At 50.4% G+C, this 22,778-nt stretch overlaps 8 protein-coding genes across 8 annotated transcripts; 1 reads left to right on the top strand and 7 right to left on the bottom strand.

Annotated features, from left to right (window-relative positions):
• Positions 1–970: 970 nt before the first annotated feature.
• STEHIDRAFT_90070 (protein transport protein BET1) lies at positions 971–1,917 on the top strand. Its single transcript, XM_007298288.1, has 4 exons — positions 971–1,001; positions 1,074–1,281; positions 1,394–1,450; positions 1,528–1,917. Exons 1-4 carry the CDS (start codon positions 991–993, stop codon positions 1,681–1,683), a joined length of 432 nt encoding a protein of 143 aa, XP_007298350.1. The 5' UTR covers positions 971–990; the 3' UTR covers positions 1,684–1,917.
• A 582-nt stretch (positions 1,918–2,499) lies between these two features.
• STEHIDRAFT_46517 (cysteine proteinase) lies at positions 2,500–3,704 on the bottom strand (the record flags this gene model as incomplete). The annotated part of the gene is made up of 5 exons (XM_007297942.1): positions 2,500–2,682; positions 2,787–2,873; positions 2,949–3,089; positions 3,171–3,275; positions 3,348–3,704. The coding sequence occupies 5 exons, from the start codon at positions 3,702–3,704 to the stop codon at positions 2,500–2,502; spliced, it is 873 nt and encodes a 290-aa protein (XP_007298004.1).
• Positions 3,705–5,915: 2,211 nt separating this feature from the next.
• On the bottom strand, positions 5,916–7,131 carry STEHIDRAFT_117738 (uncharacterized protein). The gene is made up of 7 exons (XM_007299006.1): positions 6,929–7,131; positions 6,764–6,850; positions 6,658–6,705; positions 6,519–6,588; positions 6,374–6,446; positions 6,232–6,311; positions 5,916–6,150 (listed from the first exon to the last, which is right to left on the bottom strand). Exons 1-7 carry the CDS (start codon positions 7,102–7,104, stop codon positions 5,986–5,988), a joined length of 699 nt encoding a protein of 232 aa, XP_007299068.1. The 5' UTR covers positions 7,105–7,131; the 3' UTR covers positions 5,916–5,985.
• Positions 7,132–9,227: 2,096 nt separating this feature from the next.
• On the bottom strand, positions 9,228–10,840 carry STEHIDRAFT_107178 (uncharacterized protein; the record flags this gene model as incomplete). The annotated part of the gene is made up of 7 exons (XM_007299005.1): positions 9,228–9,379; positions 9,434–9,503; positions 9,568–10,051; positions 10,108–10,176; positions 10,235–10,428; positions 10,498–10,623; positions 10,673–10,840. The coding sequence occupies 7 exons, from the start codon at positions 10,838–10,840 to the stop codon at positions 9,228–9,230; spliced, it is 1,263 nt and encodes a 420-aa protein (XP_007299067.1).
• A 1,282-nt stretch (positions 10,841–12,122) lies between these two features.
• Positions 12,123–12,812, bottom strand: STEHIDRAFT_46210 (peptidyl-tRNA hydrolase; the record flags this gene model as incomplete). The annotated part of the gene is made up of 6 exons (XM_007297912.1): positions 12,123–12,175; positions 12,232–12,284; positions 12,350–12,451; positions 12,513–12,538; positions 12,603–12,651; positions 12,787–12,812. 6 exons carry the CDS (start codon positions 12,810–12,812, stop codon positions 12,123–12,125), a joined length of 309 nt encoding a protein of 102 aa, XP_007297974.1.
• A 2,738-nt stretch (positions 12,813–15,550) lies between these two features.
• STEHIDRAFT_71828 (uncharacterized protein) lies at positions 15,551–18,269 on the bottom strand. The gene is made up of 15 exons (XM_007298132.1): positions 18,212–18,269; positions 18,041–18,147; positions 17,829–17,986; positions 17,661–17,772; positions 17,489–17,583; positions 17,304–17,425; positions 17,213–17,247; positions 17,133–17,159; positions 17,065–17,076; positions 16,956–17,015; positions 16,474–16,901; positions 16,320–16,415; positions 16,031–16,261; positions 15,843–15,960; positions 15,551–15,786 (listed from the first exon to the last, which is right to left on the bottom strand). Exons 2-15 carry the CDS (start codon positions 18,076–18,078, stop codon positions 15,780–15,782), a joined length of 1,539 nt encoding a protein of 512 aa, XP_007298194.1. The 5' UTR covers positions 18,079–18,147; positions 18,212–18,269; the 3' UTR covers positions 15,551–15,779.
• A 547-nt stretch (positions 18,270–18,816) lies between these two features.
• On the bottom strand, positions 18,817–21,578 carry STEHIDRAFT_117735 (uncharacterized protein). The gene is made up of 14 exons (XM_007299004.1): positions 21,419–21,578; positions 21,230–21,348; positions 21,041–21,171; positions 20,874–20,985; positions 20,723–20,817; positions 20,531–20,652; positions 20,403–20,464; positions 20,334–20,345; positions 20,215–20,274; positions 19,721–20,151; positions 19,547–19,651; positions 19,200–19,472; positions 19,010–19,127; positions 18,817–18,948 (listed from the first exon to the last, which is right to left on the bottom strand). The coding sequence occupies exons 1-14, from the start codon at positions 21,533–21,535 to the stop codon at positions 18,942–18,944; spliced, it is 1,764 nt and encodes a 587-aa protein (XP_007299066.1). The 5' UTR covers positions 21,536–21,578; the 3' UTR covers positions 18,817–18,941.
• Positions 21,579–21,694: 116 nt separating this feature from the next.
• Positions 21,695–22,528, bottom strand: STEHIDRAFT_107176 (uncharacterized protein; the record flags this gene model as incomplete). Its single annotated transcript, XM_007299003.1, has 3 exons — positions 21,695–21,966; positions 22,142–22,330; positions 22,492–22,528. 3 exons carry the CDS (start codon positions 22,526–22,528, stop codon positions 21,695–21,697), a joined length of 498 nt encoding a protein of 165 aa, XP_007299065.1.
• Positions 22,529–22,778: the final 250 nt, after the last annotated feature.

The following is a 22,778-nucleotide window of genomic DNA, read 5'->3' as shown; positions in this document are numbered from 1 at the left end:
ACTTATGTAGTGGACCTAAAACCAGCACAGCGCCGAGATAACCGTACCCAGGAGAGGCAATATACCCATGCATAAGATACACGTGAAGTATCATACGACGACCATCATAATTCAGAAGCCCGCGGGAGGTATTCCTCCGCATCATAAAAGGACCCCCGAAAATTGGCTGAGAGGCCATTCGGAACATTCTGAGAAATCCCAAAAATTCCCCGGACAGCATTTTGCCAGTTTTCCCCGGAAAACGAAACGGCCTCAGCGATTTCTGCCAAAATCCCCCGAATTTCCGGAATGGCCTCAGAGCCGAAAAAAATGCCAAACAATTCCGGATATAATAATTTTCCTCCCAGGCGTCGGTATCGTGCTCTGGGAGGTCAAAAATCATGTTTGCGAAGTGAAGAACTCACTTTCCATGGCCAGAATGACGATGAGCAAACGGGCTGATGTGGGGGCCACACCGAACAGCCAAGGAACGACCAATTTTACCCGGAAAACGAAGAGGCCTCCGGTCTCTAGACTCATTTTACCCCGGTTTTCCGTAACGGCCTGTTGGCCCAATCTGGCCCATTTTCCCCGGAAAACCAAATGGCCTGAGGGGTCCAAAACCCAAAATTTCCCCGTTTTTCCGAATGGCTTCTCAGCCAGTTTTCGGGGGTCCTATCATAAACCGACTTTTCTTCCCAACGGTAAACACGGTGTTGAAATATTCCGGCAATTGCGCAACACAAGGTTCACCATTGGTTCCTGCGGGCCGAGTGAGGTCAGCTTATGGTCTAGATAAGACGTCGGCGACTACAATTTCCTTGCAGAATTGGGCTTGGAAAACAAGGCAGTAGCGGGAAGAAGCCTGAAGAAGCCCAAATGCCGACGCCCTTGTTGAACGATCGGCGGTTTTGGCGCCGTGGCACGTGTTGGCTACGCCACGTCTTCTCCTCAAAGCGTTCCTCTTGGGTGGCGAGGGACCTATGAACGCTGCTTGCTGATGACCCCATCATGTCCCAAAGGTAAGTCAAGAGCATGATCCATAATACACTCACTTACCAGTTCCATACTTCTCCAAATCTGGTAATTTATAGGTACAGAACCTCCGTCCGCGACCGCTCCTCACTAGGTCTCCCAGAATCATCGAGTCCATACGGATTCACGCCTCCACACTCCGGGCGCTCGTCACCTTTCAACGATACATCCAATGCAGGCATGGGACATCGCTATGCGGATGACCTAGAGGGTCAGAATGATGAGGCGTTGGAGGGCTTGAGTGCGAAGGTGAAACTTTTGAAGGATGTGAGTGAGTTCTGTCTGTTGTTCCCACTTGTCCGACTAGCTGGTGGTGTGAAACAATGATGCTGACCCAAGTTACTTTATGATTCGGTGACCTTTGACTGCTTGGGTATAGATCACCATTGGAATCGGTAACGAAGTGCGCGAGTCGACAGTACAACTCAGCCAAATGGTACGCCTCCATACACATCACACCTCCCCTCCTATTCCCTCCTCCAATTCATCTCGCTCATGTACCGGGTCATCCAGAACGATGCCTTCGCCGAAACCTCCGGCATTCTGTCCGGCACCTTTCGCCGCATGAACAACATGGCCGCCCGTCAAGGCTGTCGCTGGCTCTGGTACATCGTCTTCCTCGTCATGGTTTTCTGGTTCTTCCTCATCGTCTGGTGGTTTCGACGATGATCGCTCTGTACTCCGCTCCTCATCATCTCGTTTTTCGTCAACTCCCATAGCCTATCTATCATATCTTACTCTGCGCCCACCATCGCCACATCACCAAAGCGACTCGGTCGACTACAGAAACCCGACGCCAACCGCTCTCCACTCCTCTCTACCGTACACCGCATCCCATATCATCCCATGTATTCTCTCCTCTCTCGTCCTTATCTTGCACATTGGACCGGATTGTCGCATTTTCTTCCTTCCTGCACTTGAACAAGGTGACCTCTGGACCATCACACAATAAACAGGGAGCACGAAGCGGCGGTCAATATGACCGCGAAACCATCGATTCGTGCGTTCGGATAACGCTTCGGCTACAGCGGTAGAGATGTGAGAGACGAGAAGAGACCAACGTCAAGACTGAGACACGGACAGTGCCGAACGAATAAACAAACCGAGAGAGAAAGACAGCAAACACTGGGAGACTCGATAGAAAAAGTACATTCAAACGCAAGAGGAAAGACGAACAGCGCTCGATGACGGGGAGGAAATAACTAACGACTAACGAGGAAAGCTAATAAACGACGATTGAATAATGATGAAGTTTACAGGGCGGTGAACGAAACCACACACAGACCGTGTGGCATTGCACGCGAGAAAGTGAGATGGAAACGAAAACCGGATGCGGATGAACGAAGCGTACACGACAACAAGGTCCACACAGATGTCACTGAGATACGGACAAGAAACCGGAGAGTACTATGAACAAGAGGGAGGATAGAGAGGTGTCACGGTTCGGTTGGGGGAGGCTCGGAAGCTTCAAGCCGCGACTCAGGACTATGGGTCCTCGTCGTGCGGCATAAACTTCGCGTTCCCGATCTCCCAAATCATACGTTTCCGGATGTAAGGCATGTCCTTCTGCGTGAAATTGAATGGGATCTCCTTGCCCCTGGACAAATACTCGAGGAACTGGCAGGTGAAGATGCCACAGTCGAACCCGTTGAATTGTTGGGGTGCGTCCTGTAGGCATAAAGAGAGACAATCGTCAGTAAGGGTTGGTTTGAGAACAAGAGCTAGCAAAGAAAAGCGAATGGACGAAGCAATGCAGGAGTAAGAGAACGTACCAATGCTTGATAATCTTCCCAACCCGTGAAATCAAATGGCTTATTCTTCTTGTCGAGGCTCTCTTTGTTGAGGTACTCCCGTAAATACTACGACGCATTGTGCGATATTCAGTTAATAATGCTACACCGATGCATACGACAAAGTCGAAGTAATCGACGCACCTTGAATACCTCAGATCGGTTCATGTTCATACTATCGTATGACTCGATCCGCTTCTTCCTGAAATTGATAGCCGCGGCCGTCCAATGCGAGTTGGCGTGATTCACGGGAATGAGGACGATATCCTTCGAGAAGATATCGAACTGCGTGCGATATAAAAGAGAACAATCCATACGCTGGTTAGTGAGGAACATCACGATGAAAGAGTAATAAGGGAGCCGTACCCTCTTCGTCCACTTCGCCAACCTTGACTTTTCGTATCCCGGGTGCACCAACTTCGTGAAGAAGAATGTGCTGAAATAGTGCACATTCAATATCTTCCCTTCTTCCTTGCCCTTCACACCATTGCTCCTATTCCCATCCGAACTCCCATTGATTTTCACGCCATTCACATCTCCCACCTCAGTGGCCCCCGCCGTCGAATTCTCCTTCATCGCCTCAGATCTCTCAAGGATCATCGCTCCCCAGAAGTTCATAATCTCGTCATTCAGCCAGTCTCCAGGTTTCAACCTCTTCACATCCTTTGCCGCCACTTGTTCCCTCAGGCACTTGGACACGACATCCTGCTTGCTCAGGATTGCCTTCACCTGTGCTTCTTCAGCAGGCTTGAGAGAAGTGGGGAGACCCTTGGCTCTGGATTGAAGGATTGATTTGGAGACGTCGAGGTTGCGTCGTTGACGGGTGGAGTAGAGCTGATCGGCTTTGGGGGAGAAAGGTTTCGGTGGGGCTGGGCTGGGTGAGGTGAAGGACACAGGCATAGGGAAAGAGAGGCGGGTGAGTTCGTGTCTGGTTCAAGAGAAGGAACAGTGTGTGGAGGGACTATATACCTGCTGAGGGTTTCTCTTGCTCGTTCGAGGGCACGTTGTAAGAAGTTCTCGCTGGGCGCGTATTGCTCCTGTTGGTGGCTATCAGATACAGCTATGTTAGCTGAAACAAAAATGGCAACGCACTGAGCCAGTAGAGTATCGTCGATTGTTAGCCGATGATGCCTCTTTCGCGGCATGAAGATTGACTAGGGACCGGGACGCTGGAAAAGACAGCTAAGCACGAGATTCCTAATACGAATGACAAGCAGGAGGCTTACGTGAGAGTGTCTCTCTCCGTTCCAGCATTTCTAGTCGCTCCTTGTAGCCAAGATAACCTAGTAAGATCAGTCAGAATGAGGTCAGAGACAACTGTATGTCTATAAATAAATACCTTTGAATGTCTGGAAGTCGGCTTGATAACCTGTACATCTATAAGTCAGACATAGGACATTGGGAGCGATATCCGCATCAAACTCACCCTGCTGAGCTGTCTGTAGCTGGTATAGATCCTTCTCCATTTCCTCCTTCATCTTCTTCCGACGCACTTGTACATCACGCATATGCTACAATTATAGGCGCCAGTCAGTTATCAAAGCTCCCACGCTGCCCATATAAAGCTGAACAACGGAGTTATGTTCAAATGCACACCTGTTCTTGGTGTATATGTCTCAACGGCGGTTCGTGTACTCGCCGCCGTGGCCTCTCTGTCTGATTGTACCCATTCGTCTGCTTAAAAGTTGCTTCTACCCTGCTCGAAAGATCTTGCGTAGCGGTCAGCGGCGATACTGCCGATCGCCCAGTCGTCGACACGGACGTTGAAGTGGCCGTTGTCGACTGTGTAAGAGAAGGCGCGGCATTTGAATCAAGAGATGAGGAACTTTTCTCGGCGGTTGCGGGCAGTTTCGACGACGAAGGCACGGGTCGAGTTGGGGAAGGCGGGGGTGTCAGTGAGCGGTGGAAATCTTGCTGTGATGGTCGTTGAGGCATCGCGTCTGTCTGAAGGCCAGAACGACTGGTACGCGAGCGTCGTTTAGGAGGGGGCGCTATTTGACGATCCGGTGATGCGGAGGAGGAAGGAGGAGTTGGGAGCGAAGGATGTGAAGAGACTGATCGGGAGGACAGACGCGTCAATTCAACATTCTCGTCAGTTCAAACGGTGCATGCTCCGCACCTGGCATTGTACCGGTCCAAAGGTAGCCAACAGTGTCGCGACCGAGTTCGACGGCTTCAAGGAACAGTCTCTGCCAACGAGAGAAGATACCCTCCTGTTGAGGTGGATTGGAGTTCAAATCGCGGTATCTCCGTGCTGTACGGGCGATTTTAGGTGCGTGAGTAGGGAGTATCTCGTCCTGCGCTGCGCGCTTGAGGCTGGGCATCGATTGGGGGTTGAATAGACGTGACGAGAGCTGAAGTTGTGGCGGTTGAATGAGTCTGGTCGCGTCGGTGTTCGGCCGCTCTGACACGGACTTCAAGAGGCCACACGCGAACGGCGTGATTTGTTGCTTGTATATCAGCTAGTTATCAAGTCGGAACGTGGCGAGGATAGTGCGAAAGCTGGAGGGAAGGCTGGGAGAGCAGGAAGAGCGGGCTATAGCGTGGTGGTGAGATGAAACACGTCCTTGAGGGAAAGAATTCTGATCCCCGATGGCACCCCCTCGCGCGCACGCGTTGAAACTATATATTAGCGTGGGAAAAGTACAGAAAAATAAGGGCAGCCTTGTCCCCCTTGTCAAAAAGGTAAAATTGCCAGTAAGGCAGTGCTTAAATATGTTTAATTATTGTAATCACCCTTATAAGACCCTCTTATTATCCAAAAGCAAACCAAGAGTGGTTATTTAGGTGTCTTATAAAGATGATAAGAGTAAAAAGTTTCATTCGCCGGGCGCAGCGGCCCGTGCGCGTGTCACGGCACTGCCGCGCGGCGACTCGGAATTTTGCGACACCTGTAATTGTCTTCCCTCGTGAGTCGTGCCACTCAACAAAGAAAACATCCATGCGAAGACGCGATCCAGCAGGCCTCATTGAAAGTGCATTTGCTAAGTACACATACAACAGGCTGTCATGCACCGAAAGCAAAGACGTGGCCTCCCGGAGACCCATAACTTGAACTCTGAATAAGTACAAAATAAGTACTGACCATAAACATTGTATACATTTCATTCCGTTCAGATCCTTAAAAAAGTGAAGGAAGGCCTCTCCCGACAGACCAGAAATAGACAAGAAATTGAAGTGTTCAAGTCGAAGCAGTATACTTCGGAATCTCAATAGAATCGACCTGCCAAGTAAGCCCTCCATCGTTCGTATACAGGTCAGTCGCGATCACGCCGTCGCCTTTGCCCAGAGTCTGGTCGAATTCGGGCGCTTCTGCAGACATGGTGATTTTCGTGTCGTAGTAGAACTACCAAAGCGAAAGATAGCATGAACGAGGGATTGTTAGCGACTTTGAGTCAATATGGGGAAGAGAGGGAGTGAGATTCACCTGAGCGGAGCCTGTGCCTGTACAGGAGCTTTGACATTCGGTACCCGTCCCCCAGCCACCTTCGATGAGAGGGCCATCGGCTATAATAACAACACAAAAGAAATCAGATGGAGAAACCCTATAGGAGATGTCGGAAACGCACTGCTAGTCAAGGTCGAGATGACCTCTCCACCAACTGTGACGGTCTGGTTCCATGTGATGCCGTCGCATCCCAACTATATGTGTTATCAAACGCAGAGAGTAAGCGCCATCGAATCAGCCGGATAGAGCAAACGCGGAACACGTACCAAGTAATGTATGGTAATGTTGGTATTCGCATCAACGGGGACGAGATCTCCAGAAGTCTGCCCGTCCGAACTGTAACACCGTGGCACTTGTCGTTAGGGGACGATCCTCGTAGACCAAGTCCCTTGAATTGATACGCACCCGAAACGGCTGGCACTAACGCACCACTGCTCTTCAGTGGCGCCGCAGCTATGGAGCAGACGTCAGCGAGATCTTCCACTGCCAGTATCGAATATTGAACACTCACTAGGTCTCCTGATCAGCGATCGCGTCCGCCCCAGACTGAATGAGTCCACTGGTAGCGTTACTGATACCAGGCCACAAGAAAAGATAACTGCAAGCACAACACAACCATCACCACCTTCAATGTCTTCCTCTTAGACTAAAAAATCTCTGAGAGGTGAAGACATACTCCTGCGTAGGCGACGGTGGCGTTCCAGGGTTAAAGACTGTATACGCCTCGATAATCGACGTACTCGTCGGCCCAAGCGAATAAGCAGGTCCCCACGTATCAGCGAGCGCGACAGGAAGAGTGGCGAGCCCCGCGAAGAGGGCGATAGAATAAAAGAGGGTGGCGATGTGCAACATCGTGACACTGGAGTCGAGAAAGGTTCCGACGGGTGAGAATTGAAGTGAGAAGCAAAGGTTCCAGCTGAATCCGGTACAAGCACTGGGGCCACAAACGATGAACGACGAATAGAGGATGAGGAAGAAAAACGACATATGTCGAGCTCCAGCCAGCTTTTATACCTCCCCTAACTTCTCAGCCCCTGATCTCGCATCCTATGACTCAAGTACGATCAATAATCATGATAGTTACAGCTGGCGACGGAGGCCAACGGTCCACGACGGGCCTGACGACGCGGCCTCTCTGAAGCAGCCAAGGTCGTGATCTCGGGTCAAAATACCACAATACAGGCTGCGAACCCGGTGATTTTCCAGTTCTCGAACATAAGGGACCAGAAGTAGCACAAGGGAGCACATGTAGCAGCAGCAGCGCGCAGCGTTCCGACAGACAGACGTCGACTGCATGGTAACGGGGTTACTTATTGGTCCACAGATGATGGTTCAAGTAGGTTCGAGTGAGGCCGAAGAACAGCCTGAAGAACCAATATGGAGCCATGATGCATGGGGGATGCAATCGATGCAAGGGGATATGGGTCAGAAGGGATGCTGGCGAGCAGAAGCGAGGAGCAACAACTTCGTCGAGGCGGCGCGCGGAAGTGCGAACACCGCGACGGACCGTTCCAGTCCGTTTATGTGAAAGACCCTGAGAGACCCCGCTCGTTATTCACATTTTTTGGCCTCACAATTGTGAGTGCAACGCTACCATCTTTTCTGCACGATCCTTGGGCAGGTTCGTCTGCATAACTGACGGCAATTCAGACGAGCTCACCAAAGGTGCACAGAAGGCACGCGGATTGAACTAGCAATACAATGATATGCACAAAAGAAGGCGTAAGTACCCAACGTGAGCCGTAGGCGCAAATCGGGATCCAAGACATAAAAAGAGTCGAAAAAAGGAAAGACAAAAGCGAAGGTATGCGCCGCCCGAGACCATCTCGTCCAACACCGACTGCACAGGTTGTCCCAAACGAATCATAAAAAACCATAGATCACCAGTTGCCAGTCGCCAATCATGTACATGAAGATACTGTACGGTGATTGATCGTGGAGGGAAAGACTATGGAGGATGAACGAGTGTATGGATTCCGCCGACGTCATCGACCCTACACTTGTGGCAGAGGGAGGTAAATGAGGCAAGGGCGCAAGGCAGGCAGCGCAGGCGAAACGAAAGAAAGGGATAAGAGGGAAGAAGGTGAAGATCGAAATCGACGGTGAAGTCACAAGAAAGAAGAGTGAAAGAAAAAGAAAGAACGCTTGTAAACACGAAGACCCAGCAACAGTTGACGAAGCGCAAGGGTGAAAGGGTAAAGAAGGAAGGAAACGAAAAGAGGAAGACAGATAGTAAAGACGGGGATACGCTACTAAAAGAGTGCCAACTAGAGTATACGATAGGAGACAACTCAGGTTGAAGGGAAGCCTGAGCCCGGCGTCACAGCCCGAAGCCAACAGCACATGCCCTGCGTGCACCGGGGGCCCAAGTGCGGATGATCCTATGATCAAGAAGGATGTTCATGAAGCGCGATGGTGTCTACGTGCTTGATGGGTATGAGCGGGGAGGGAGGTAAGAGGGAGTATGTACCAGAGTGACGAAAGGGTCGGAGGGAATGACCGTAGGTACAACACGAGTCCATGGGATGGAGAAATGACGACGGGATGCGAAGGCAAGGTGAGACGAGGTAAGAGATAGGAAGGTGACACGGACAGGAGAAGTTGAGTCCGAAAAGAGGCATCGACTCGAAGGTCGTGCGTGTAAGCGTAAGGAGGGTACGGGAGTGTGATCAGGGTGACGGGTACGAGGAGAGTGGAGGGCGGGCGTGAAGGGGGTGCAAGACAGACAGCCGTGGGGGCCAGGAGGCAAACAAGAAATACAAGTCCGTTTCTATCAACAACGGCGAGACGACGATAACAACGTACACCCATCCGAGATCCTTCTCCAGCTCGACCTGATTGTGCAGTGAGAAGAAAGGAGTTTAGTCGATGCTCATCCGGTTTGGATGAGCGGACATGGAGGGGTAAGCGCCGTGTTTGGCGCCGCCCGTTGGTGCTTGTTTCTTTGCGACTAAGAACGAAGAAGACAGCACATGTCAGCCGAGACCCGTTGTCATAAGAAAAGTATGAAATGTCGGGTAAAACATGGAAACAAGCATACCCTGCTCTTTCAGACCCCTGCCGAAGTTTCGGAAGACAATGCATGTGTATGTGATCGTCGCCAGAAGGAGCATGATGGCGAGAACAGCTGCAATGAGACATCAGCGACAGACCTTGACGGTATGCAATATTCAACGCTTACAGAAAACAGCCAGTGATTCCCATACATTCAGGTAATCGTCTGATCCCCTCCTTATCAGTGTTTTGATGAGCTGTACGGAGATATCAGAACGGATTGGCATACGATCTTTTCAACGTATGTGGAAACCAGCAAACCTGGTAGGAAAAGTAAACCAGCGCCCCTATTGCGCCGACCAGGAATGTGATCATCATCCACTTGTTCTCGTATCGCGCTGCCAGATGTCCCTCGACTAGCAGAATGATCGACAGAGGGCAGAGGACGATTGTGACGTAGTACGACCAATCGCTCTTGGGCAGGACGAGCCAGATCAATTGGACACAGTAGCCAATCCAGAAGAAGAGATTGAACTTGACGAGGCACTGGAAGATCTGGTAGTGGGTATACATTTGCCTGATCCGACGATCAGCACCGAGGAACTTGTACACCTTCCAGCCAAATTCGGTGTAGATTTTCCATCCGAGGCCAATGTAGGCCAGTTCGCAGACAGAGATGACACAAGGAACGACGATGAGGAGGACATTGATCGGGATGCCGATGATGCCGGTTGTGTTTTGGATTACTGAATGAACTTCGCTTGACTGGATGATGGAATAGAGGAGGAAGAGAGCGTTGAACATGCTAATTTAAGATACGTTCAGTACATGACGACGAAGGACTATGATGTTGGAGCTCACGCGAGGAAAATGAACTGCAGCGTGTTTCGTGCGTAGACGGCGTCGATTGCCATGCAGAACTGGAATACGCTGGATTGTACGGGTCAGACGAAGTCACTAAGTCAGAGAAGGGAGGAGGCTGGCATACTGTGCGAGCGCGAAGATCCCGAGGTAGACTGGCATCTTGATGGCAAGCCCACTGATCTGGTCAGCGCTTGTGTCGTCCGACTCGCCTGCTTCATGTACCCGCAGTAGAAGGTCTCCTTCTACAGCGAGATCAATTGTTGTTTCGACGAGAACGGTGAAGATATACAGTCGGCAAGCCATGGAATCGGGCAAGTACTAGTGGAATAGCATGTCACGGAGAGGCGTGAGGGCTTATGAGAGCTGGAAGGATGAAGGTAGACGTACCTTCTGCGAAAATGTCCGTGTGTCTTGTGTCGGTAACGATGGCAGTGGCGGTGGGTATGCTGCTGATCGCCGGAAATCGTCAGCTGCTTCCATGCCTTTAGTCTCGTCTGTTGATAGAGACATCTTCTGTAGGGACGTGAGCAGCAGACAAGGGAAAGACCAAAAGTGAACTGACGGATGAATGGTCGAATGCGTAGGACGTCTTGTGTTTGCTCGAGGCGGCGTATGGGGATGCATACTGATCAATGAGGTCGTCGTACGAAGGTTTATTGATATTGTCTGAATTGTCGAATTGAACGGGATAGGATGGGTTGCTGTGGGACGAAGCTGCTGGATGTGCCATTGTGTGGCTTGTAGAAAAGAACGACAGATAGGACCGGCCTTGTGGAATGAGCGCGGAATGGGGGGATGAGCGTTTGGCGAGACGACGATGAGGGTGAAGAGCCAAACGTCGGAAGGCAACAGCAGGAACGCTCTCCAACAGCCTTGCGGGGGAGCCACCGTGCGAAACGGCCACCGCGCCTCCGGATTCGGTAATTCGCCGTCTTCCTCCTCCGTCGCGTCGCGTTCTCCTGACTTACCTCCGGCCTCGTCCTTTCTTTATCCTCTCGTCCATTTTAGTTTTCTGTGCGCTTCTCAGACGACCACACATGCTCTCAATATTTGCATGCTTTTCCCAGCTTTACGACGGCGGTCTGCTTCCGCAGGCCGGATTCGGCACCCACTATTTTCTCCGCACGATGTTAGCGAGTCTCCGCAGTGTGCATCGCCTCGTCCCTACCATTCGCCTACCTCCAAGTCGGTTTGAATTTATGTCGTCGGTCACCGAATGTTTCAGTCTGCGAGCTTTGGCTGGAAGTTCAATGGGCGAAACAGCTCCCTCCGGGGCGTCCACTCTCACTGCGACCCATTCGGCGGAGGACAATGACCGCCTCGTTACACCTCTGAGACTTGGCTTGGCTTGGCTCTGTATATCTAGTTTACAGCCCCTGGCACACTGGGCCGTTTCCCCTCCGACCCAGTATATTCCTTCGCTTCTGTTCGCTCGAACTCCTTCGCGCCAGGGTTTGAACGGAGATTTTACAGTGGTACCCAGTCGAGGCCACAGGCCTGGATCTATGTTTCTTCCATGCATAAGCTATGCAAATGTTCATCCCGTCCTTTTCCGGAACCCAGAACAAATGTTCACGCGCGTATGAATGCACGACCAACATGTTCTCAGATCACACCTCACCCCGTCGTCAAATTGACGTATATGGGCCAGATAACCATTTGTATTGCTGCAAGCGACACAGGTGGAAAAGTGAAAGGAGTCTAACAATTGTCGATTCACGAAACGCTAAGGTGAGGATTGTGAAGACGAAGCTACAGGAAGGCGAAAGAATAGAAGACCAGCAGAACTTCTAGCCCTTCTGGATATCTATAACTCACTTCGTATCCTTCCTACGCACTGTCAGCGCCTAGCCGTATCAATGCTACAACAATCTTTTCCGTGCCACTCACCCGTGAATGAACACTCCGATCGTTTTGTTCATCGGGATGTACTCTTCGTACTACGTTCAGCAAGGACACCATTACGACGTTCGAGCTCCGACGCCCAAGTGTCTAGCCACCCATTGCATCAATCACCTCAACAGCTTGAGCGCGCCTGTCACTTGGTTGATCAGTTTCGTAGGCCCTGCCATGTCACAGAAGGTATTAGCTCCAGGTATTCGATGGGAAATATGGTCTTACCTGGGCCGATCCCCAATACAGTTCGTGAACCAGCAGCAATCTGGGTTCTGCCACTACATACACAACAATCATGACTGTAAATCTAATTTTTCAGTTTGGGTAAAGGTGGTCTGCTCACGCGTCTTGAATAGATCTTGCGCAGAGATTCAAACTCTGTGCTTGCGCTTGAAGGGTGAGAAGTTCTTCCTCATTGTCACATTTGAGAGTGATTTTGGTTTGTCTATTCGTCGGTGACTGTAAGGAACAATGAAAGGGGGGTGGGGTTACTGAGACGCACTCACCCCGTACGTTCCCAATGCCGGACGAGCTGTGAGAAAAGGGTGTGATGGCCTGAGTCGAATGTTGAGGGGAGAAGGAAGACCACAACGTACAGATGGATTTGTATGGGAAAGGGTCTTGTAGCATGCTAGCGTGGCGTGTCTGAAGCCGAGTGTGAGCACTGTGAGCATTAGACGCACAGACAGGATTCGAATCCATACGAGCATCTACGGAGATATTCAGTATACGACATCATTTGAAGTGCTAGGATGTGCAGCAAAAAAATATTGTACGCACTGGGCAGCAATCTTGCCGGACGACATTCCCAGATCGCCACGAACAACAAGCACCTATGAAGACCAGGTTAACTGCGAACAAGCTCGAGATCTCGATACCATATCCAAGCAACGAATGTATGACATCACAAACTTGGCGTCTATTACGAGGAACAAGCAGGAAGAACAGGACAGAATGAAAACTCACCAACTTGCAATCTTCCAGCAAGCCCGCCTTCACGTTCCCAAGCTCCCCATCTCCCGACGCACCCTCCTCATCTGAGTCTGACTCTGATGATGAGACTTCGTTTGCAGCATGATGATCTCTCTGCTGTATCGAAGACGATGCTGCTGAAGGTACTCCTACTCTAGCGCGTCGGATTCCAAGCCAGTACCCAAGCGTGGCGCTCCCGAGAGCGAAGGCAGCGACGAGGGCGGCAGTGTCTAAATATACCAAGATATGTTAGATTCTTTGTGACATGCGCGGAACAAGGTGACGATTATGCTCAAGCTATCATAAAACACTCGCCTGAAGAAGATGCAGGCATTTAACTACCAGTTCTCAGGTATTCGACTTGAAAGCGGTCCCTCGTTAGTGTGGCGCATATTAACACTCCATAATCTCGCAACCATGTGTTAGGGTTAGGTTCATATCGCATCAAACTCGATCAAAGCAGTGTTGAATTAGTTCCTTCTTGCTGCGCCACATCGTTCTTAAACCTCTTGAAGTGTCCGCACTCCCTAAACGTAGCCAGCGTTCAACTAGCTGGTCCAATAACTTGTTCACAGCGATCATTTGCCATCGATCTGTGGTAGAAGGGCTTTGAACGAGCGGTATGCTACCACGTACGCCCCAAAACATATTCTCCAATATACCATTCCTCCCGTGGACCCCCCTCAAGTTTGGCGACGTTCTTCACATGGAACAGTTCGATTCGTCGCGGTGGATGATGTCGCTTGGCAGCCTCAGCTTCAGTACACAAACAGGCTCGAAACCTGGACACATAAAAGTATGCTTTTCCGATGCGTTCCGCATGCGCACAATCACTAATACGACAACGAAAACTCCTCTCTCAATCTAGAGGTTACGCCGCAAACAGGGAATCCAGCCCCGAATGATTCAAACTCTGGACCCATCCCGTCTCCTACCATCCGACTTCCAGGATATTTCCCATCTTAAAAGTCCCCGACTCGTGGCGGCTAGCAAGGCATCCGACCGGAAGAGCTACTACTCTCCCCCAATCAGCTACAAGAGGCTTCGTGCGGATATAAGCACGAATTATCTTCCGTTTCCGGCAGGCACCCATGGTTTTTTCTACTATCGTCCTCCAAACAATCCAGCGCCCACGCGAAAGACGCAACCCTTGGACAAGTCAGATGTCAAATCTGTGTCAGACACACGAGAAGACCGGGATGAGCCTCATCACACTAGTGGGGTCTTTTTTCGCATCACGAAGGATAGCGACCCCGCCAGCTTCGCCTCCGGAAAGGACTTGATGCAGCACGACGGAGACGTCCCTTGGTACATTGTTCCACACTCGAGGCCATCTGTATTCTGGCGACTTTTGCTCGAGGACAAAAGCACCACAACCTCCACCAAGAGAACGGACGGCAGTCGCTTGACAAAATCCATCATCTCGAATATTGGAGACCCCTTTCTTCTCGATCTCTCGACCTTGGTCACTAGAGTGAATGTGCGAAGTCTCATTGATGGGAGCGTGTTCGCGCTTCTCTTTGTAAACCCGTTGCGGTCTCGAATTGGGTCGAGCGGGCCATACCATCCTTGTTATGAAGGTGAGTGTGTAGATACTAGTCTGGTCTTATATGGTCTTACGGACTTCTTGACTTGGTTGCTGATCTATTCTCATTTTACGTAGGCCGCTTGCGCTGCCAATTCGAGCGTTCTCTTCACCCGGAACATGCAAATACCGACACTTTCGTGATTCGGGTGGTAGAAGTATTGCCTCCCATAACGTACGCCCTCCGGCCTTCCGCGAATGTGGAGGAAGACCCGTCCGTCCAGCCACCCCTCCCACGAGCCGGTGACCTGCTACCTGCAAGAAGAAGGAAGGGGATCGGGGGCTTTTGGCATCACAAGGCGAAATCGATGAATCGGACGCTCTCAAAGACACAGACGGACATTCATCGAGCATGGGATGTACTTGTGGAAAACGAAGCGCTGGCTCGAGGCCGTGGTATGCCCGCGGTTCCACAGCCTGAACAAACATAATGTATTTCTCAGCTTCTAGCAATATCGGATTCGCTTGTTTCGGTATCTCACTCATATATATACCCCTTACACAAAAACGACGTACGAACAGGTTAGTCGCCGTAGGATTGGCTATCCCTTGAGTATCATTCATGATGTCCAGACATTAGTTGAGTTCGCTGAGCAGCACTGGTATTCTTCGTATACCTCCACACGAGTGCTTAGTCGATACTACCAAAAGATAGAAGGCTTGTTTCGAGGTGACCCTTGCGTGCCCCTGAGTAACTCTGCTCGACCCTTAGATCAGGTCCGACTCGGTATTCTCGACACTTGGGTGAAATCTGGTCACCTTCCATCTTCATCTATGTCTTGTCGCCGTATCAACTTGACTGCCCAGTAAATGGCTCATATATCGTACCGTTCTGAGATGCTCCTGGCCACGAGTAATATCTCTCTGAGAACGTCGTACTCGCGGACAGCATTCTCAACATATCTTGAGCCAGACGATGTAGTAAACCTTTGGAGTTGGACTGAAAAAGTCACAGAAGAACATTGTAAATGACAGCTATCTTCATTTGTCTAGGGTAAGGACTGTACTGAAAAGCATAACGACGATCGGAGGAGGGCTCTGTGGTCATACCGTGCTCGCCTGCCAGGCCTTTACCATCAAAGTTGCTCGAAGAGGATGTTTTATGGACGATTGGAAGAGGTGCACACTTCATGACATAGACATTAAATCACCATAAGTCAACCGCAATCCTGTCGACTTGGCTTGTACACTCCAGACTTGTCCCGTCGTTTACCCTTCACCAACTGTTGCAAGATGTTATTAGAACGGACCATGCATGGAGCATGGACAAGATGCATACCTATATGCCTCAGTGTGCAGATACAGTTCCGTGCATTTGCTGCGTCCGCGAGCGATGTCCAACTGTACGGTAGCAGCTGCATTATTGACGTCCATCGTGAACGCAGTAGGGCCGCAGGCTGCAATGATGATCCCGACACCGTGCATTGTTATGTCCAGAAAATATAGCGGATATAGCGGCGGACTTACTCGTCATGCCTACTGTACCAGATCCTGAGCAGAAATTGAATACAAGTTGCTTGAGATCTGGCCGCCCAATTACTGTCTCCATATCGTGCGGAATTTTATCTTGCTCGTCTTTCGTCGTGGCAGTATCGGGTGTGAACGTCTCACGAGTAACGAAGCAAGAGATGGTCAAGGAGCCGTTGTTGATGCTGGGCTGAACTCGAGCATAGGTATCCTCAAACATAACAAAATCGTCTATATACCTCTTGAATTTAATGGCAAGGAGAGAAACGGGCGACGGCGACGAACGCACCGAGAGATGCCACAGCCCACACCAGCTGGACAGTATTGCTTGCTCTTTTCTCGCGGCTAAGGATATCCACGAGAATCGGCATGATGAAGGTTATACCTGTTTTTGCTCAGAGTAAGCGACTACATGGCAAAGCAGGTGAAGTGGATCGACTCACCGGACCCTCCTGCTAACAATAACACCTTATCATACACGTGGAGCGATCCCTTCAAACCTCCATACGGCCCATCCAATACGACTGGCACTGTCACATTTCTCTCTAAAGACTTCCTCTGTAATCGCTTCGTAATACCCTCGTGTACCCTAATCCAAGCTTCCAAGGAGCTCTTCTCGCCTGTAGCCAATGACGCAATTGTGAACGGATGAGAGCTCAGACAATGGATACCTGTCCCGAAGAAACGGATAAAGTAGTGCTCTCCCGGCTTCCACTGCACCTTGGACGGCGTAGGAATCACGATTTTGATTAGATTGCAGGAATGAGCTTCTATGGACGCGCGATGGTTGACACCATTCAAGAAGATGGCTCGGCCAACACGGACAATCCAAGTGACGAACCAAGCGCCGAGCGCTGCGTATATGAACCACCTGTGGGAGGGCTAAGTAACATTGAAGAAGACAGAAGGCGAATATATGGCGCACCAGGAAGTCTGTCGGAAATTGCAGTGAACCCACAGAAAGGGAAAGAAGATTCCAACAGCGCTGAACACCTTGTCAGGAGGTAATAGATGGTGCGAGGGGTGATGCTCACACAAAATGCAATCTATGAGAGCATCGGTTGTCAGCGAGCAGCTACTGATCTAATAACCGAGGGCTTACTTTTTAAATGTCTCATAATAGGCATTCCTATACATTGAATCAGAACCTCTGCAATGAATGGCAGGCTGACGGACACGTACCTGATTGGCCCAATGGACATTACTACAAGCCAGGTCTTCCTCTCAATGATTAATATTCATCCTCGCCGCATTGAAAGAAAGTGTGCGGTACCTGAGGAATGAGCGCTGCTACTCCGGTCCAATACCAGGGACCTGCCTTCCACTCAGACAACATGGTGCCTCGTTTTATGGCCTCCCGAATAAGGATGATTGTGTGGATGAGCGCCAGAACCCCTGCGTTCAGAACGCAGCATGAGACGAGTCTCGTTCGCATAATCGGCATGCACAATGACTTACACATGATCCATGCCGACCACCTGTGGAATACTTGTAGCTTCTCATGCGATGTTCCCGTCAAAATTGTGATGAAGTTGACCTTCGAGGCGAACACCCTGTGGATAGTAGGCATCAGCGTAATCCCACATGATTCAGAGTCATCCTTTTACAGAGAGCTTGCGGAACCACTTACATCACGAAAGGCAGCATAGCGAGGGATATCCAACCCGTACGATTTGCAAGAGGCGGACAAGTGTTGATCAGCACATTCCACCAATAGTACGGACGAACTGCCCATGTCAACACTAGAGATGGAAGGATGAGTACAACGACGCAATTGAAGATCCAGAGAAAATTGCACCCGTGAAGAATAAGACCATAGCCCCGACGGCCAACATCTGCGCAAGAGGTGGAGAGTACCATCCAAAGAACGGGACGTGGTACTGTCTCGCGGTAAGATATCGAAGAGCTGCGACCGAGGTAGTATACGTGCTGGTCTTCCAAATGTCGGCACTAGCCCTGAATACATCCGGATGTCATCTCACCCACTTTGATCAGTTCAATAGAACGAACCTCAGATGGCGAAGGGCGAAGATAATGTTCCCCAGCATGAAGACCGCTATACTAACACAGTAGAAGAGAGTTGTTGCGTTGCCATAATCCAAGTCTGCAGTGTAATACTACAAGGAAAGCTTTCAGTGTACAGGTCTTTGACAAATAGATAGACCATAGAAAAGGACGTACGCTCCGAAACTTCGTGGCCTTTATCCATATCTCATAGTCTGAAAGCTGAGCATCGTAATAGGTCGATTCCGCGTGGGTCGTGCCGTTCCATTGAATCGGATGAATCAACCAATAGAGCCACATCCCGATGTCAAAGCTGCCCAGAGAAAAGGAAGAGGAGCTGCAGGTGTCTCTGGGGATTTAAAGGTGAGTGCTTGAGTTCGCGAGAGCAGGCAGAACCACTCGAGCACAAATCGCGCGGGTGAAGCCTTTTGAGATCTCTCGAGAAGCACGGAATTTGGTAAAGAAAACTTCTGATCATGTTGCACGAGGGCGTGAACGGTGCACTGAACAGTATATGGAGAAGCGAAATATGGCAGACCGTGTGGCCACAAGGGTGAGGGTTACTCAAACTGACAAGCGTAACCAGATCGGACAGCATATGTTGATGAGGGTATAGATTGAGCAGAAAGAAGATGCCTCATATCAGATAACAGTGCGATCAAACGCCGGTAATCTGATATGATCATAAGGTCGGATCAAAGTTGGGCAATCTGCGAGTTCCTCACCAACACTCGCGCCACAAAACCCTCGTGATGGTTCGTCGTCAGAATTCGTTGCATAATGCGTAGGCCAGCAGATAAATTGTGAAGAGTCTCTACAAACACAGACAGAAAAATTCAAATGAAGAAAAACAGGATACAAGTACGCAAGGAAAAGTAAGCATTTCAAGCAAGCAGTGGCATCGATATCACCAGCTGGAATGGCAGAAGTATGAGTCAGGGGGAGGTCGTAAGGCATGAAACATTGGGCACTGACCTGTACGCCTCCGTATGCAAGAAGAGATCCCGACAACCAAGCCGACCGAGAGCTATGTCCAGCTCGCAAGATGCCACTGCGTTCCGAACAGCGTAAGAAAACTCATCCGGGCCACAGCCTGCATATACAACGATGAGCTCTAGTCCATACCACAGATGCAGGTTCATGGAAACCAGAAAGATAAGCTCACATATCACGGCAACGGATCCGTTTGGTTGTTCGTCGCATGCAGAACGAATGAGTTGTTTCAGGTCTGGGCGACCTTCCCGATGTATAGCACCATGCCTGAACTTCTGGGTTCCATCTGCTTCGCCTTTCTCTTCGTCGACTGTGGCAGAAGAAGACGAAGCATCCTGACGCGTGATGTATACGGAAACGGCAAGAGCAGAACCCTTGCCGCCAGTGTTGGACTCAAGCATAGTCCGAGCGGCCGTACAGTAATCTTCGCACCATTCAATAGAATCTGAAGGACGAGATATGGACGGTCAGGTAGAGCTTCTAGAAGACACCAACAGTGACCGTAACGTTGAGGCTTACCATAAGAGGGTGCCGCAATGATGAAGTCTACCTTGCTGCATGTTGTGCTTCCTGCGGAGATTGCTCGACAAATGTCGGTCATGATAGGCAAAGTGAACGTTGCACCTGTACAAGGAAAGCAAGCACGTATTATTGTCAGTTTTTCGATAAGGTGGAGTGAGCACATTGACGTACCGCTTCCACCGGCAAGCAAAAGCACCCTATTGAACCCTTGAACCGAAGTATGCAAGCCTCCGTACGGCCCATCCAACACCGCAGTCACGCCCCTCCCCTTCAATATCGCCGCCACAGCACCCAATCTGCCGGTGATACCGCGATATCCTCTCACGTACATCTCTACTGTATTGTCCGCACCGCCGACACTTGGGACGGAAGCGACTGTGAAAGGATGAGAACTAAAGCTATGCAATCCGAGGCTGGGACCTATGAACCGTACGAAGAAATGCTGGCCAGGTTTCCACGTGCACTTGGGGTGAACGGGAATGGTAATCTTAACGGTATTAGAGGGGAGAACATCGATGACAACATCGAAGCAAGGGAGAAGACGAGCTAGGCGTGTCAAGAAAGAGAAGCCGTAGAGGGCGAAGGTAGCGTAGAAGTATTGCCTGTGGTTAGAATGAGATACATTAATATGATAGGCTGTCGAAGCAGATTGGTGACAGTCGTACCATGAGGTCAAGGTGTTGGCGCAATGAAACATGAAGAAGATGATAAAAAGGATAGCACCGCTGCAAGTACCAGTGTCAGAAATATGTTCTGCCACATTATATAGTCGAGCTCAACGTACATGATATGTAGCCTAGCGGGGAGAAAACAGCGTCAGAGGGCATTGCATGACAAGAAGACACCAGCTCACTTCTTGAATAATTCGTAACACCAGCGTCTTATCGGACCGACGGACATGAACAGGAGCCACGTCTACCATGACCAGTGAGACCTTGTCAGGAAAATGTAATGATGGAGAACACAGGCAAGAATAATTACCATGGGTACGAGACACGCAATGCCTGTCCAATATTCAGCGGAGGCCGCGTATCTCGCTTCCATCTGGCCCCAGCGAATGTTGTACACGATGAACGGAAGCGTATGGACGAGCGCGGCAAAATCTGTGCGGTTGACAACTGACATCGGCATCCGATAGGAGACAAAGTTAAACTGAGTGGGATGAGTACGTACACATGAGCCACGCCGACCACCGATGCCAGATCTGTAGTTTCTCGTGGGAGGTTCCGGTGAGGAGTGCAATGGGGTTCGCCTTAGTAGCAAATGTCCTGCAAAAATCCCATACGATGAGTAAACCTTCAAACGGCAGATTACGCTGACGTACAACATAAACGGCATAATGGCCAAGGAGACCCATCCGCCTCTAGTTCCAAGAGGCGGGCTGTGCCCCATGTTGAAATTCTCCCAGTAGAACTTGTGATTCGAAAACATCAGAGCTATGATGGAAATTGGTGAACAAAGCGGATGAGGGACCAATACGAAGAGACCAACCGAATATGAAAACGACCATTAATGCACCAACAATGGTGACTCCAAGGCTCGGGGAGTACCAGTTTAAAATCTGGACGTTCACCTGACGAGAAGCGAGGAAACGGAGGAACGATACGATTTTCGATGATGATCTAGAGAATCGTGTGGAGTCGTCAATGAAAGATTCTCGGATTGCTGTCCATGACTCACTTCGTGGCAGCCCGTCTCGCTCGCATCGTACCCAGTACATTCGACAGGATAAACAGCGCTATCATACCACAAGAAAAGTACACCGTAGGCAGAGCGTATTGTAGGTCGGCGATACACCACTGCAATGGAAATGTAAACATCTGAAAATTGCGCAGGAAGCGAATTCAACGACCGGAGCCGCTCACTCACTTGCTGGAAAGGCAAAGTCGTCTCATACCACTCTTCGTAAGTCATTATCGATGCGTTCCATGTCGTAGCACAAGATGTTGAGCGAGCAGAGCCCATAAAATCAGGAAGTTGAACCATTGTTGTCGATGATGAGTGGAGAATGCCAACAGGTCGATACCTTCCGTTGCTTGAGCTTCGCCAGGAAGCGCAAAAAGCGCAGCATAAATATGGGCCCCGAAAGTACCGAACAGGTCCGAATTTGGCACAAAAGTTGGATATATTTCTGCAAAAAGCTCTCTAGAACAACATGGTGATAACCGCGCCCAACCACTCATCTTCGCCGTCACAGTCATCCGAAAAGCCAAGCTTGCTGAGAGTTAGAAATGGGGTGCATGTACGGCGAACAAACCGCCAGATGCCAATTGCATTACTATCGCCACCATTCCCGCTCGATAGCCGGGAGTCCCATCCGAGGTCAGTCGCCATTTTGGCCTCGGGGAGGCCGCCCAGCAAGGGGGGTCGAGCTGGCGGTGTGTCATTGGCTGGTAGAAGGGCGGCGGCGTCGCCATCTGTCAATAACATGACCATCGAAACGTCCAGAAGTTCCCGAGTCCACATGCAACGTTCCCGAGCCATCGAACGCCGTTCCCGAGTAACATAGCATTTGCCAACGATCGCGCCGTTTCGCAGGCGACGGGCGCATGACCAGGGCAATATGGACGTTTTCGGCCGACATTCACGCACGGTCGTCGTGGGAAGCATCGATAGCGGGCCGGCGGTGATGTGGCAAGGAGTGAGGTCGGAGAGCTGCGAAGGAGTTGTGGAAGGAAGCGAGAGCGAGAAACCAGAGACAAAGACCATAGACTACCGAAGATGATAGCGTGATACCAAGGTAGACTAATGGAGACTGGCGGTACGGCGCAGCACCATGATCTAATGAGGTTAGGTGGAGTCAGCTAAGTTCGTAGTTGAGAGAGAGGAGGGGAAGTAGAGGAGGAGGACGAGGAGGACGAGGAGGACGAGGAGGAAAAGTGAATGATGCGCGTGAAGTGATGTTGAGAAAGAATATGTGGACTGTAGACAGGGAGACGTACCCGTGTCGATGGTAGTGATGGTATTGCTCGCATGCATGGCAGGGTCAGGTAAAAATCAAGTGATACAGCGGGAAATTCAGCCAGCGATGAGCAGCAACCAAGTGACTTTCGAATCCTTAGATCGGACCCGTCGAGCTTGAAGGAGAAAGCCTCTCAGGATGGCTATCTCATGGTGGGATATCAGGAAGACAGACAACATATGGATTAAGCAGGGAGTAAGGATTGCGGACGGCGGAGGAGACGGGAAGGGTCGAGGGGTGGAGGAAAGGGAAAGGAGGACGAAGCTG

The sequence above is a fragment of the Stereum hirsutum genome (genome assembly GCF_000264905.1).
Source record: "Stereum hirsutum FP-91666 SS1 unplaced genomic scaffold STEHIscaffold_1, whole genome shotgun sequence".
In the NCBI taxonomy this organism is placed as follows: Eukaryota; Fungi; Basidiomycota; class Agaricomycetes; order Russulales; family Stereaceae; genus Stereum; species Stereum hirsutum.
The sequence above is the reverse complement of the archived record's forward strand: the minus strand, read 5'-3'. Positions and strand labels throughout refer to the sequence as shown.

Excerpts from the sequence above, each read along its gene's own strand:
- STEHIDRAFT_71828 (XM_007298132.1), bottom strand. The coding sequence starts at position 18,078 with ATGCTGGGGAACATTATCTTCGCCCTTCGCCATCTGAG. Across the intron at positions 17,426-17,488 it reads GTGGTCGGCATGGATCATGT|GGGTTCTGGCGCTCATCCAC; the intron begins GTAAGTCATTGT and ends TTCTGAACGCAG. Across the intron at positions 15,961-16,030 it reads TGGTACAGTAGGCATGACGA|CCTGCGGCCCTACTGCGTTC; the intron begins GTAAGTCCGCCG and ends TCATCATTGCAG.
- STEHIDRAFT_90070 (XM_007298288.1), top strand. Across the intron at positions 1,282-1,393 it reads AGGTGAAACTTTTGAAGGAT|ATCACCATTGGAATCGGTAA; the intron begins GTGAGTGAGTTC and ends GCTTGGGTATAG. Across the intron at positions 1,451-1,527 it reads CAGTACAACTCAGCCAAATG|AACGATGCCTTCGCCGAAAC; the intron begins GTACGCCTCCAT and ends CGGGTCATCCAG.
- STEHIDRAFT_117735 (XM_007299004.1), bottom strand. The coding sequence starts at position 21,535 with ATGGTTCAACTTCCTGATTTTATGGGCTCTGCTCGCTCAACATCTTGT. Across the intron at positions 19,652-19,720 it reads TTTGCTTGCCGGTGGAAGCG|GTGCAACGTTCACTTTGCCT; the intron begins GTACGTCAATGT and ends TTCCTTGTACAG. Across the intron at positions 19,473-19,546 it reads CATTGCGGCACCCTCTTATG|ATTCTATTGAATGGTGCGAA; the intron begins GTAAGCCTCAAC and ends CTCGTCCTTCAG.
- STEHIDRAFT_117738 (XM_007299006.1), bottom strand. The coding sequence starts at position 7,104 with ATGTTGCACATCGCCACCCTCTTTTATTCTATCGCCCTCTTCGCGGGG. Across the intron at positions 6,589-6,657 it reads GTTAGTGCCAGCCGTTTCGG|TTCGGACGGGCAGACTTCTG; the intron begins GTGCGTATCAAT and ends ACGGTGTTACAG. Across the intron at positions 6,447-6,518 it reads ACATTACCATACATTACTTG|TTGGGATGCGACGGCATCAC; the intron begins GTACGTGTTCCG and ends TAACACATATAG.